This window comes from Barbus barbus, assembly GCF_936440315.1.
Source record: "Barbus barbus genome assembly, chromosome: 14".
Taxonomy (NCBI): domain Eukaryota; kingdom Metazoa; phylum Chordata; class Actinopteri; order Cypriniformes; family Cyprinidae; genus Barbus; species Barbus barbus.
Genome location: NC_136742.1, coordinates 2,203,418 through 2,219,164, shown reverse-complemented (window position 1 = coordinate 2,219,164; position 15,747 = coordinate 2,203,418). Strand labels below are relative to the sequence as shown.

The 15,747-nt window shown below is 36.3% G+C and overlaps 1 protein-coding gene across 2 annotated transcripts in view; it reads left to right on the top strand.

Annotated features, from left to right (window-relative positions):
• The first annotated feature begins 5,811 nt into the window (after positions 1-5,811).
• LOC306880046 (rho GTPase-activating protein 18-like) overlaps positions 5,812-15,747 on the top strand; it is a 42,626-nt gene continuing 32,690 nt past the window's right edge. Inside the window, exon 1 of one of the 2 annotated variants that reach the window (XM_079433319.1) lies at positions 5,812-5,995. In XM_079433319.1, coding sequence (XP_079289445.1) covers positions 5,895-5,995 — 101 coding nt within the window. In that variant the 5' untranslated portion in view covers positions 5,812-5,894. The remainder of the gene's footprint in view (positions 5,996-15,747) is intronic. The other variant, XM_079433320.1, reaches the window with a different exon arrangement.

Below are 15,747 nucleotides of genomic sequence, written 5' to 3'. Positions count from 1 at the left end.
CTGCAGGATCTTTACTCTTCGCTTTTCTTCATTATGTCTGAAGTCTGCGTGTGTTTGAATCTGCTGGTGATTTTTAATGGTTGCATGAAGTGTGAAGTTTGACGTTCATAGAGAATGCATGAACTAGCAACATCATTCAATTACTAACCACCCCTTACATAGTAGTTAAAGTGTAGTTGCCATGTTTTTTTGGCATATTGATTACCTTTTGTATAATCACAGTTGTACTACAAATACCATGGTTAAACTATAGTAAGTTAGATGCACAAACACCCTTTACAATCGAAACATCTGACATCTGCTAAAAACAACAGATGGTAAAGTCAGTCAGTATTGCCCCTTACGAAAATTAATCATTTTACTACAAATTAAACAAAAAAAAAAAACCATGGTTAATTTTCTGAAAACAGCAGCCAATAAAGCGCTCACTGAAAACACAAGATCATAGCATGTGTTGAGCGGCTCGTGCAGAAGCAGGCCGTGATAATATTTCAGTCTATTCTTCATCTGGCCTGTATCTGTTTCACCCTGAGAAATGAGAAGAGCCGAGCAGAAAGATTTCTTTGCATGCAAGTTTGTCATTTTGAGCAGCACTGTCCTGTGTTTGGTGTTCACCTGCCTATCTGGTGATGTGTTTAAATGTGTTATATCTGGTAGATGCACCTTCACTCTTTTGTGATGTAATGTTGTGTAACTGGTTGTTAGTGTCTGTATCAGAGAAACACTGGACCAGTTTCCACAAGAAGGGTTGTTTTTCCACAACGGTGCAATAATTATGAAACCGTCTGATTGATATATTCAATGCATTATAGAAACATATATACATTTTTAATGAACTTAGTGCATTTACCAGAAATGTGTTATCTAGCTGAGTGCCAAACTGATCATGCAACCCTGTCACAGCATAATGACCCCCCTGTTAAAGAAATGGAGCGTTCCATGAAATTGTGACACACAGGAAGTGAAATCGTTTGGAGTGTTTCTGCATTCATAAGAGCCTGTTCATGTTATCTGATACTAGTGCATTCACTCATGTTAACAGATACAAGATAACTACAACTCTATACAAATATATTAGTAAATAAACATGAACTAAGGCTAATATATGCCATTGTTCATCTTAACTAAAGTAGTTAACTGGTGAAACTTTATTGTAAATTAATACATTTATTTAAGGGGTTTACTTGAAAATAGTCAAATCAAACTAATTTAGGGTTAGAGTGATTTGTAAATGTATTTGTATTTATGTAATTATACTTGTTAGAAATTGTGATTTAAAAAAAATTACAAATCAAGTAAATGTTAAATAAAACATAATCCTTAATCAATTTTAGTCGTGTCCCCAGGTTTTCACTCAGTCCTGTTACCCCAACACAACTGGGAAAATTACACAAGAGACATTTTCAACATAATATTATAACATCTGGATCTTCTGAAGGCAATGAAATGATCGGAAGCATGTGCTCTTATTTTCTTTTCTCTATATCTGATGATATTGTAACGCTGGCTGGGTGCGTTATTATAAATATACTGTCCTGTTACCTAAATTATTTCTTAGATGTTACTTGTTTATTTTAAAAATCCAAATCTGTGGTGAATCACTATAATTTGCTGAGTATTCTCATAATATGAGCATGTACTCCATGTGGCTAGATTATATGTATTTGCTCATTTTATCCTAAGATCTCAATCCTGTTACTTTCAGTCCTGTTACTCATATACTCATATATCCTGAGTAATAGTAACAGGAGTGAGTGTCATCAGATTTATTCATGTAAATATTAGGCTACATCCATACTAATCTAAATGCTGGCATTAATACCTCATATGTGTAGTCAAACCTGTATACTAATATAATGGATATTCCTTCCTGTTACTCACTTCATTCCTCTTACTAAATAGCAAAAAAAATAAAATAAATTAAGTTAAACCACAATTTTTTCAAATTAAGTTAGGTCCATAATTATCCCATTGTTTAATAAATTGCATCACAGAAAATTGATAAGCTTGAGGTTTGAGTCGCCTTTAAAATTAAAAAATTGCTTTGTGTACTTTAGAAAAATACACCTTGTTTAGATAATTAGTGATTTTTTATGATAAAAATTACATTGTTTGACACCTGCTTGAGGGGGACATGAAGGAATTTGTTGACATATTTTTAAACATGCTTTTTAAATGTTTTCTAAAAGACATTAGAGTTTTGGTAACAGGACTGAGAAAAATGCATCCATCTTAAATAAAGTTACCTGAAATGGACCAGTACAGATTTTGAATAGTTAAATATGTGTATTACTAGATTCAGTCTTTAAAAAAGATAGAAAATACAATTTTTTTTAAGAGTTTTTGAAGCAAATGGCACCCATTTGGTGGAATGGTTTAGGGATAGGGATAGAGATAGGGTTAGGTCTATGTTTTTGGACACTTGGCAAAATCAAGGTGACCTCCTTATGCAGTGTGTGCTGTTGTAAGTCATCACAGCCTTGTTTTCATCCACATTAAAGTCAATATGTCGTCTAACTAAAGCAGTGATGCGCTGTAATAAGTTATGTGACCCTGCAGCTCACGCTGTTTCTCAGGATCTCACAGCACCGAATACAGCTGAGGTTTCTGTGCAGATGATGTTGATGGTGAGGATGATGATGTCTCCTCTAAATCTGAACGTGTCTGCGCTCATCTGCGTCACGATCTGTGCTGCCACAAAAATATTTAAGCCTGTTAAGAATGATAAAGACTCAACCCTTCATAGATGCACTACTATAATATTACTCTCTAAAACTGACCATGATGTGCCATCTGACTGATGGTCGTGTTGCTGAATAACACATAGAAGTAGGTGAAGCTGGCTGTGTTTGTTCTTTGTGTGAAGTCACATGGTCAAACAAAGAGAGATGCATCTGAACACTAGAGGGCAGTATCACAGCTGCAGATCTGACCCTCATCATGCATCTTGAGCTCAGATGTGTCTTTGGTTCTGCTTAAATCTACTCAGAATTGATAGACTGATGCTGGGTCTTTATCAAAACATTGTTGCCCGAGATGTCAACTTCTGGCCTAAACGATGCCAAACCCTTGAGCCTAAGTACTGTACTAAACTTTAGTCCACCATGCTTCAGACATGAATGATTTCTTTTTGTTGAGGAGATCTGTGTTGTGGAAAGCAGAGCGTCAAATGAGTTTTGTCCAAGTATGAAACAGTTTGTGACAAATACCTGTATGAGCTACTGCTTCTGCTTCTGTCTGTTTCCACCAAGCCTGCATGTGAAAAAATAAAGAAAAGGTAAATGCTTAAATCTTTATCCCACAATTTGGACTTTTTTCCTCTGAATTCTTCTTCTTCTTTTTTTTTACCTCACAATTCCAAGTTTATATCTCATAATTCTGACTTTTCCCCAAACAATTCTGAAGTTTTTCTGCAGAATTGTGAGAAAATAGTCAGATTTGTGAGATATAAGCTCACAACTGCCTTTTTATTTTATTTATGCTGTGGTGGGAACCAGCTTCCATAGGTCTGTCCCACATATAGCTATATGCAAACTTCTCACATGCATATACTTTAAGGATCACATCTAATGCTCTTCATCAATGCAGCACCTACTCGGACTGTATGTGATTTTAGACAAACTCTTTTGACTTGAACCAGTTAACCAGCAGCAACACATACAGCATAGTGGAAAACACTCAGGAATCACATTGCAACACTCTAAAAACGCTCTTTAAGTCTTTCTGTTAGTGCACACTTCAACTGATGCTTAATTAGTAACTATTTTATTTGCATCACATATCGAACCATGTCTTAAAACCATTATTTATGTTTCAAAATAGCTATTTACTTTGAAATATACAACACAAAGAAACCTATATGAGACAAAACAGAGTCCACATGTTGTGTTTTCTACACATTAGAGTTGATAACACAACACTGACACACAGCTTTTTTATTCAAAGTCTGATCTGGAGCAGATGAAAACAGCTGGCAGGCGCTCATATAGAGACAGACGTGCTGTGATGGTAATGGAAACGTGCAGGCGTGTTCGATTGTGTTCTGAAGAGTGTTAAGGAAGTACAGTAAATAAATAATGGTTTCCAGTGTACCTGTGTGGTCAGCGCTTGGCTGAACGTCATATTTCCTTCCCTTCACTCTCAGCTCGGCCTAAAAACAGCCACCAGCCTCACTTTATTTTTTTTCCAGAGAGGAGGATGTAATTTAATCTGGACCGTGGGCACACTGTTGACACACAAAAGGCCATTTACAGGCAAATGGAGCAAACTTCATACCTGCTACAAAACGCTGACATCTTAAAGTTTCAGCTTTAGGTTTTCAGTGTTGAGTCATGAGTGTTAAATCTCCAAATCATCTGCTACACCTGCATCGGTGCCTTTGTTGAATGCTTCTGACTTTACTGTGTACATCTGTACAATGGCATCAGCAGGAAAATCTCTAAACAGATGTGTCTGAGACCCATTTAAGCACCCATTGTATCTCTAATGCCAGGCAGAGAAACAGCTTTTATCTCAGTTATAATTATGAAACAACTGTACTGAAATTCAGCCCCACAGAATATCGCTTAATTTCACAATTATTTGTCACATCGAGCTGACTGTTGGATATGAGGTGCCATAATTAATGAATGGAACCAAGGTCGTTAAATTAATATACATCGATAGAAACGGAGGAGATCACCGGGGATTAAAGGATGCTCTGTGCAACAGTCTCAACATATGATTTAATCTCCGAGGCTCTGGCTAAAGTTTACTAAATTTAAATTTAAAACATTTTTTATTTATTTTTTTTAGAGCGGCACAACTGGTTAAATTTTAGTAGAAAAAATATAAGTCTCCGCCCCGCGTTTCTGTTTAGCTAAAGATGTATCTATATTAATTATCAATGAATTATTAGATATTAGTATCAGTTTTGATTTCTCCTCTTTTCTGCGACTCGTTTCAGTTTTTATCAGCATGTCTTACTCTGTTTTCAGCATGTGTGTTTGGCTCAGTGGATTACTGATAAACTATACTGTCTTGCATTTGTTATCTGTTTTAATCATGTCGGAATAGGTCTTTTATTAAGTTTTAGTTTTATTTAATTTGAGTTAATACTTCAACAAACTAAATGGAAATTATATTATATATATATTGAGTTTATAAATGTGTATATATATGTGTGTGTGTGTGGTTGTTACATATATATATATATATATATAGTTGTTGTTGTTTTGGTGTTTGGCTCAGTGTTATGTTAGAATCATTATTACTTTACTTTTAGTCATTTAGCAGATGCTTTTATCCAAAGTGACTTACAAATAAGAAAAAGTAACTACAATTACTATTATTATAATTATTATAATCTTGTACCTTTTGTTCTTTAATATTTTGAATAGTTTTTAGCTTTATTATTTATTTATTTTTTATTTAAATGTTTTGAAATGTTGTATGCATTTGTCATTTTTATTTAATTTCTTTATTTTAAAATGTGTATAGGTAGTATTTATAAAGTTTTAGCTTTTAGCTTTGGATTTTATTTGTTTTAATACTACAATTGATTGCTTCTGTTGTCCTCATTTGTAAGTCAATTTGGATAAATGACTAAATAATAATAAAAATAATAATAATTACGTTACGCATGTTGCCTAGTAACCTTTCAGAAGCGTCGTGTTACGTAAAGTTATTAGTAGTCATGAATCAAGCCTGCTCATTTAACAGCGTCTGCATTTCAGCCAATCAGCAAGGCGTGTTCGGTCAGCGTGACTTAACGTCATTAATATTCATTAGCCGACTCTTCCCCGCACTAGGATTGGTCATCACGTCGCCGCCGGGGGCGGAGCTGTACGGCTCTGGTTAGTCATGTTGTTAGAGGAGAGTTACACCGAAACTTTCCCGATGATGCAGCGCTAAAGATGAGTCGCCAGCAGGACGAGCAGGGCGTCGTGTTAACCGCCTACACCAGCAACAGCGAAGCTATCAGCTGCACAGAGCAAACCGAGCTTCCAGGAGCGAGGTGAGGACTCGCATCTACGCATTTATTTATTTATTATTAAGGGCAATGTGCAGTATTTATGGCAACTGTAACTTACCCGGGCTGTGTCTCGAAAGCTAGTTCGCGGTCTATCTAGAGCTCACACGGGCGGCAGCTAGTGTTGTTTACTCTGCAGGTGCTGTTGATCAGTTTAAGTTGGTAATATAATAATGCTGTTTGTAGGCTGTTCTAGTGATGGTTTAGTATGTACTCTAGGTGGTCACTACTATGTCTTTGAGGGGTCGTGTAGTATATTGTGTTAAACCAGATTTAATCAGCGTCAGAGCGATATATCGACCGGTAGCTTGGCTTTATTGAGACTGTTCGTGTTTAAACCCACAACCCTTCCGTTATCAGTCCAGCACTAAACCACCAGATTTCTGTCCTACACACAGACCAGGTTTAAGCCTAGTCCTGGACTCAAGTGGAAGTCTGAGCTGTTTCAGATGAAAGAAACTTGCACTGATTGACCTTAAAATATATCAGTGCCTTTGTTTTGTCTCAAGATGCACCCCAGTAATGCTTTTTATAAGCATTTTAATAAAAATCTCCTAATCCTGGTTTAATCTAAACCCTGTCTGTGAAACCGGGCCAATATGTGACCCTGGATCAGTCTTAAGTCTCTGGCGTATATGTGTAGCAATAGCCAACAATACATTGTATGGGTCAAAATTATACATTTCTCTTTTATGCCAAAAATCATTAGGATATTAAGTAAAGAACATGTTCCATGAAGATATTTAGTAAATTTCCTACTGTAAATATTTCATAACTTCATTTTTGATTAATAATATGCATTGCTAAGAACTTCATTTGAACAACTTTAAAGGAGATTTTCTCAATATTTAGATTTTTTTGCTCCCTCAGATTCCAGATTTTCTAATAGTTGTATCTCAGCTAAATATTGTCCGATCATAACAAACCATACATCAATGGAAAGATCATTTATTCAGCTTCAGATGATATATAATTCTCAATTTGGAAAAAGTGACCCTTATGACTGGTTTTGTGGTCCAGGGTCACATATGGCTTTGCCAGTGGCTGATGATGCCAAAGTAATACACTACACTGCAAAAAAAAAAAAAATGCTTATCTTAATAATTTAAAATGTGATTGTCTAAAATCTACAGACAGCTTTTTCAAAGGATTTTTTTTTTAGTGTGAATACAGGCACAACAGGACACTCACGCTTAATTATGTCATCGCGTACACTGACTTGGCTTACTCAATATTACAAGTTATGCCTGTTTTAGTACAAAACCAAAATATTTAGTTCTACAAACTTAATCCTGGACTTGAACTAGTGTTCATTGACTCAAACTCACCCTGTGAACATGTTCATAATTTATGAGCAGGGAAAACAACTGTAAAAACTGCTCTGGTTAAAGACTTTTAATTGGTTAATGGTCAATGCCCTTTACCATATATGGTCAAAAACTCTGATTAATTGAAAGGGACATTTCATGTAATTTTATAGTAAACTGTGGGAAAAACCCCATAAATTGACATCCTCAGAATTCCCTGTGTGACACTTGAATGGGTTTTCATTTAAATTATGTTCCTCCCTAGTTTTTTCTTATCTATTATATACATTAGGGGTTTATGTTACGTGTTATGTTGTTAAAGTAATGTTTGAATTATTTTATTCTAGTATTTACCTCCGCAGTTTGTGGAAAAGCTACTTGAGATGAGTTTTGATTCATCATGTCTCTCTCTCATTACCATCTGTGTTTTGTCAGTTAATGAGCTATATATATATTTTTACTGTAAATTTAAATACAATCCATAAAACTATAAAATGTTGCTATTGTATCTTTTACGGTAAAGTTCTGGCGGCCACAGCTGCTGGTATTGCGGCTGTATCATAGCTGAACAGCTTTGATGATAAATGATGCCTCACTGAAAGCCCCACATCGGTCAGTCGGTCACTAGTTTTAACACACACTGTCTGAAGGAACGAGGGCTTCCTCGCGTGTCTGTGCAGCGGATGCAGACAGCAGCGTATCGCTTGTGAAGCGGGATGCTGGCTGTTATTTGTGTCCTCAGATGGAGCGCAGGTGTCTTCCTCGTTCAGGATCTGCGAGCAGAAGTCCCTAGTGGATTCTGCCGGCCGGAGCTCAGTGGCTCTCACTGCCTGAGGACAAGGTTTCTGAGTGTGTGTGTCTTTGTTTGAGTGTTTGTGGGTCTGCTGGCCTGCTTGCTCAAGCATCTGCGTGTTGCTGGTTGTTTGCAGACAGAGTGGTCGTTTAGATTCAGCATGGAAGAAGCATGTTTAAACAAAACACGTCTATATTTGGATCTAACACTGGACTTTTTGGGTGAATCCCACAAAGAATTGTCTATAGTTGTTTCCATCACCCTGTTTTTATGCACATTTTTAAGTATGGCATCAGAAACGAGTGATGGAAACACCAAATTAATTCACAAAAAAATTGGTGGTAGCGGTAGCCTGTTACATTACAGTACATAAGATTTCACTCACCACATGAACAGAGTAAGGAGAGATGAGGATGATGGCGAATGCTTTACAGATCCTGAGCACCACTGACAAGCATCCGGTTGCACCAGCTGTACGTAAGTTACAACTTAGCCTAGTTTTGACATAAATGGGCACTAAGTTACAACTTACGCACTACTAAATATTTGTTTGTTGCACCATTACACTTAGTTGAAGTGTAACTCTTGACGTATAAACTAAATATTTACGGAAGCGTCTGTTCAGGAGTAACGGTTGGAATAAAATAGACTGAGTGAACTGCATCAATATACTCTTCTTTTACCCGGCAACCTTCAATCCTGTAGGCATATATGATGCTGCTGACATTTACACTCACGTACATATTAATGGAGAGAACAATATGTGAATAAACGTACTTTGCGCATGTCAGATGAAATAATAAACAAATCTTCGTGTATTTATTGATCCTTATTTCAATGACAGTTTCTAAATGTTATTTACATGCAAAATAGCTTACATATAGACTAATGTTATTAATGTATTGTTTTTAACGGAAACTTGTCTTTACCGTTAGTATACGTGAGGCAAAGGTTAGAATGAAGGATAAATTCAAATTCATAGCGTTTAATCAAGTTCTGCTCGCGTATTTGAAGGTTTCTATTGGTAAACATATTATGCGACTACGCATTACTTTATGGAGAGCTTATGAACTACTAGCTACATCCTGCCTTACGAACAACTGGTGCAACCAAATAATTTATAGATTTAGTTACAAACTAGCTAGTAGTTACTAAGCCTCTAGTGTGGACTTAACGTTCTATTTTAAGTAAGAACTTACGAATGGCTGGTGCAACCCTATCCTGATCTTGTAAAATGTGTGGTAAGTACTGCCGCGCCATAATATTAACATGGTTTGTGCGATCGCGTATCTTGAAAGTGAAACTATAACGTGATCGACCGATCGTTCAAAAGCAGTTTCAATGCCTCGCGTATTAATAACGCCTCCCTGATGCCTGCATTTTATATACAGTACAATTACCCGATGATATAACTGCGCGAGAAAGTATTTAAATATATATTTTACTCCCTGTGTTTCCTTCTTGCTGTGAACTACTGAAATGAGCCGCACTGTGAAACAGCCAATCAGAGCAGAGCTCATTATTATTCATGACTATTATTCATAGTTTTCACGTGACGTCACACTCAACATACTTCCACTGCAGTTCTATGGATGTTTTGTCCTCCAGGTCTTAGAGCAGATCACGTGACTGAAAGCTATGAATAACAGACCGTTTCATTCTAGGGAGAAATCCTAGGGTTGTAAATGGACATGTAAAATCGTTTCTGGAGAATTGTTGCCCTTGCCTAAGCCACATCCCTTCTATGTAGATATCAGAGAACAATATTGAATCAATGCATTCTATGGCACCTTTAATGTATTAGGCCTTTAGTAAGAAATTTCAATTTAATTATAGACCCAGAAAAATTCAAACAAACAACCCAGAATTTCTGAAATAAGTAAAACATTTCACATGACCCTATTATTGCAAAAATTGTAATAAATTATTATTAAAGCTCAAATTGTATTAATATAAATGATCAGACAGGTAATTAAACTATTAAACTGAGTCCAGTAAAATTAAAACAGAAATTTAAAACTTGTGATTTCATAGGGCCTTAGAACAAAAATTATAAGGCTATTTTAAGACAAGTGACCATCAGTTTTTAAGTTTTTATACATATGAATATTTAGACATGCTAAAATAAAGAATTTGGTAACAATAAAACATATGCTGAGAAAAAAATAAAGCATTGCATAAGGTCCTAAATATGAAAGTTTTGTTTAAACGTTCTATAAATTTATGTGAACTTGTTTTATTATTTGAATTAATTAGACATGCTTTTTGATTAATAAAATTAATAAAAAAAATTAACCATTAAAGAGGAGTCGAGGAAAAAAAAAAAAAAAAAAAAAAAAAAAACTGAATCCAGAAAAATGAAAATGTAAAAAACGGAATTTGGAAGCTATGTGGCATGGATTTTCGTCACCGTTTGGCGTGCAGTGTATACTCATAGAAAACAATGTGTTTGGATTTTAGGACACTCGTTCAGTGTGAGGCATCACTGTAATGAACATAGAGTATCATCAGGTTATTCTGGGGTCATTGTCTCTTCGTGCAGATGTAGTTCATGAGATCTGTAAGGCAAACTGTCCCATGACACTGTGTGCATGATGCAGATGATGAGGAGTGTGTGTGTGTTGTGTTGATGGTTTAACCTGCTGACCTGGTAAACATCAATAGACTTTCCGTCCTGTGTGGCTGTACAGTTGCATAATGAATATTTCATTCAGCGTGCGCTGCATGCTTTGTGCTTCTTGTGAGTGATGATGATGCCTCTGATGGGCACTGGACATTCAGCAGGGTCAGAACCCAATCAAACTTTACTGTCAAGCCATCTCTAGTAAACACATACAGCAGTGTACACACTACGGATAACTGTACAAAATCAACAAGCGTTATCGTAGCCTGGCCTTTATCTCTTGTCCATTGACACAGCACACAGCTCTTGTGCACCTCCATGTCTGCTTTGGAAAGTTCACCTGTACGTAATAAAAGCTGAGATTACGTGTGATATGTGGAAGCTCGTATGAAGTGTTTCATGTAAATTAGAATCTATCATAAAAATGCTGCTTGTGCAGATCAATTCCGTCATTGAGAATCGGCTTTAAATTCTTCCTGCAGGAAATAGTTTCCACTCACGGCACTGAGCGTGCTGAGACCTGTAACCCTGTAAACTCTCAGACGGCGAGGAGTTTAATGCTGAGCTCGTGTTTGGGCATTTGACGTGAAGATGTGATAAACTAAGCTGAGCATCAAATACACACTCGTGTATCAGCATGAGACCGCTGTGACTCAAGTCAAACTCAGATTTTGAGCCGTTCCTATGGACAGCAGGTTTTGAGAGTGTGTCCCACAGGATCAGGAAGCCCATCTCATATTCCATAGCCAAAAACAGACTTGCTTCCTGTAGAGGAGTGTGAACTCTAAAATCATCTGCGTCCCCAAGAGACCAGCTGCTGAGTCAACCAGTGCTAAACTGCCATTATGTGCAGCTGTGTTGATTATTTATGAAATGTAAATGCCTGGTGAAAATGAGAATCTTATTCCATCTAAAACACGAGGGAACTAAATTGTAGGGGTCGACCGATTATCGGCCTGGCCGATTATTGGCACCGATATTAAGCATTTTTATGATTACTTACTTACTTACTTACTTTTGTCATTTAGCAGACGCTTTTGTCCAAAGCGACTTACAAATAAGAAAAAGTAACTAAAACTAAAAAGTTACAACTCTATAAATACTATCTACCCACATATTTAAGAAAATAAAGAAATTAAATAAAATTAACACATGCATATAACAACAACATTTCAATAATAAACATATCAATGAAAAAATTAAATAAAAAGCTACTACTATCCCTTGCCGGTGTCCCTGCCCGGTGGAGTCGCACGGTAGAGTCGATGGTCTTTACACTCTTAATGGTCTTTACACATTATCGGTCAAAAAACCGATGTGCCGATAAAATTATTTAATTTTGAAACGCGCTATTTGGCTCTGATGCAGCCTGTCGGAACTCACCACTCTGTGGCCGAGAGCAGTCTCCGCCCACCGCGCATCTGATTTGTTGAGAGTCAGGAGTCCGACCAATCAACGTGGAAGACTAAAGGCGCTCTCACACCGAGAGCGCTTGCTAACTGGTGCTGCTTCATCACGCATCAGTTATCTCTCAAAGGCAGCAGCAGACGTTGCTCAAGTTGCAATAAATTACAATCCACTACACTGAAGTTTTAAAAACCTCAATATTATCTATTTACGGTTTCCGAGATGTGGGAAACGCAGGGGGATTCGCGGAATCCAGTCATATAAATGGAATTTACTGTATAACGCGGAGTCACGGAATTAGTCAAAGTTTGGATGAATTAATCAAAAGTAGGTCAGTACACTTAAATCGACTCATGATATGGACTATCTGTAAACATCAAGCTGGCAAAAAGACTATTTAAATATGAATTCTGCATGTTCGGCGTGTCTCTGTATCTGTGAATGGCACAGACGCGCGGTTTTGACACACACACACACACACACACACACACTGAAGTGCGCGACGCTCGCGGTGTTTTCCGCATCTGCCATGTCACTAAATGAGGACATAAATACATGAACATCACCCCCTGAACTGCTCTGAGAGTTACTTCATGAGCATTTGACTGTTTCGTTTGAGTAAAACGATCGTCATATCATAAATAGGCTACAGAAACTTAAGAGGTCCTCATGGCAACCCGTCAAAATAAAAGTTCGGTTTATTTACTAATACTTCTGCAATTATTACAACTTTTGTTTAAAAGAACAATCACACAATACGCTATTTCTTACATGTTTTAATTTTAATAGTAAACACATTTTTTTCCAAAAAATTGTTTAACTCTCATTTGATTAAAAGATAAATTAAATTAATGTTTTATGCCTTCATTTGCACTGCTCTGTAAATGAAAACTAATGGAAATTACTGTCACATAGGCCAAGACTAAGATACTGTCACATAGGCCAAGACTAAGATACTGTCACATAGGCCAAGATTAAGTTACTGTCACATAGGCCAAGATTATGATGACGGAAATTGGGACATTTCAATAGGCTATTGAACCAAGTGAGCCTATAACAGGCTATTAGTGTTATAGTTTCATTAAAATAGTTGCGGTCTTCTTCACAACTTCTACAATGTAGCTATGAAGACAATTAAATTATTTACACTTATTATATACATTGCGCTTTTTAAATTAATCAACTGATGTGCATTAGATGATGAATTGAATAGTCCCCTCTTGTAGGTTATGATTTAATCAACCGAAAATAATTAATGAAGAATTATGAGAGGTTATGCTATTACACATACATTTCTAACATGTAAATTATTGAAGCCAAAAACTTACATTTCCCCAAGCTGTTTAGCTGTAGTATTTAGTATTCATAGGCTTAATCATGAAGCATGCAGTGGCCCCACTTTTAACTCTCTCTTTATATATTACCCTTATTGTAGATGGATGCATGGGGGAAGACAAGAGTAAGAAGTGCAACCAACACTAGGGAAGGCCGTTTTTGTCAGAGCCCTTGTTATTCTTAATTTTGACATTCATTTAAATTTTTACACCAGACATATATATCGGTTCAATATATCGGTTATCGGTCTACTTGGTCTGTAATAATCGGTATCGGCATCAGCCCTGAAAAACACATATCGGTCGACCCCTACTAAATTGTAAGGACAAGTTTTTATTGAATGTTTCACGCACATTGAAAGTGGATTTTTTTTTATGCAGACAGCAGTAGAAATGTCTGAAAGACCCAAACAAATACATGCAAAGAAGGAAAAAGGACAAATGCAAATACTTCTTACTATTAGCTTGGATATGAACTAGTGAAATAATGAACCTTATTCACTAAAATGTAGGGTGCACGATTCCTTTGTGTCATGATTCGGTTTCACGATACTTTTTGAACAAAGCCAAAATGTTGTGCTTTTTAAATTATTACTTTTAATACATGTGGTAAAGATTTAACAAAAAGTGCTGTTATTAAAATGCTATTTTTTAATTACATCAGCTGAGAACTTTAATAGATTTAGACTTGGCTAATAACGACACTAGAATAGAAATAGTCATGATTCTGCTTAATTATATACTGAATTATATTGCTTGCACTCTATTCTTGACTACATACTTATTCATGCATTTTACGTTTTATTTATTCATAATAAACATGAAAGCTGAAAAGTGTGACCTTCTGGGTTTATGCTAAATTAAATGTCTCAGCTTTCATTTTGGGAAGCTATACATGATACATATTGTGCTTTTGTGTTGCAGAATATTATGACACAGTATTCTTTCACCCCTTTTAAAATGTGAAGTTTGGAATGAGAGTAGTGAGACGTGACAAAAATAGGTTGTAGGTTGCATTCTACATATAGATATGAATATTAACACAAAATTACATAATAGATGGGAAATTAAAAATGTACCACAAATGTAGTACCAGTTGCATTGCTTTGAATACCATGGTAAACAGTAATAGTGATTTTGACCCACATAACGCATTCAGTGATACTTATTCTCTTATAATTTTGGAAAAAAGAATAAAAAAATAACATAAGAAAATAAAATGAGAAAATAAACGCATCACTGGGGGAATTCCTGAATGGAAAAAATATAATGTATAACCTCCATAAGCAATACAGGCTTAAAGTGAAAATAAATTCCATCCTGCATTATATTGTGATGAATGTTCAGTTTCACTTGAAATGCACATTAAACGTGATTCAAAAGCTCACTTTTTAGACAGATTTCATCAGTTGAACATGAATGCACACGTCCTCTCTGTCAGAAACACTACATGGCCTCTCTCCGTCTCCAAGCAGCCACATTCCACAGGTATACTTTTGGTCGTCATAGCAACAGCCCATACTCCCGCATTGCTTTTGCCCCTCGACTCGACTCCATTGAGTCTAACTGCAGAACTTCAGACTGTGACACTCGTTGTGTTAGTGTTCTGCCTCTTTTGTTTGTGTATGTAAAACAAGAAATACGGTGGCGCTTGACCCCTTTGTCCTCTTTCTCTTTCTTTATCTGTGGCCGAGGGCACAGGTTTCACTCATTTGTAATGCGCTGTGTGCTGTCTGACCTTTAGCATGTAGAGACTGCTCCATTCCCCAGGGTTAATAGCTAAACCATCAACCGAGCATCGTCCACATTTATGACAGAGGAAGGGTTGTTGAAGAAACGCAAGGGGAAAAAGCATTCCTCTTGTTTAATTTGAGATGCATGTTTACTGTGACTGTTTTTACATGTCAATATTAGCTACTTTTATTTGACTGGCTGCAAATGTAAATTCGCCTCAACCAATGTGAAGAAGTGTGATTTGTTAAAGAGTAAATGTTTGATTTGTTCTGGCTTCTTCTATTTAAAGACTCCAAGAAGTTACATTTGGTAGTTGTTGTTATATGCTAGTGTACTCTTAAAGGGCACCTATTATGACCCTTTTTACAAGATGTAATGTAAGTCTCAGGTTTCCCCAGAATGTGAATTTTCAGCTCAAAGTACTACATTTAAATTCAAACATGTAAAAGGGAATTTTGCATAATAGTTCCCTTTTAAATGTTGACGAAGTAACTTTTAGCAGATATTTTCATTGGAAATGCACAGTCTTTCTGTTCTGC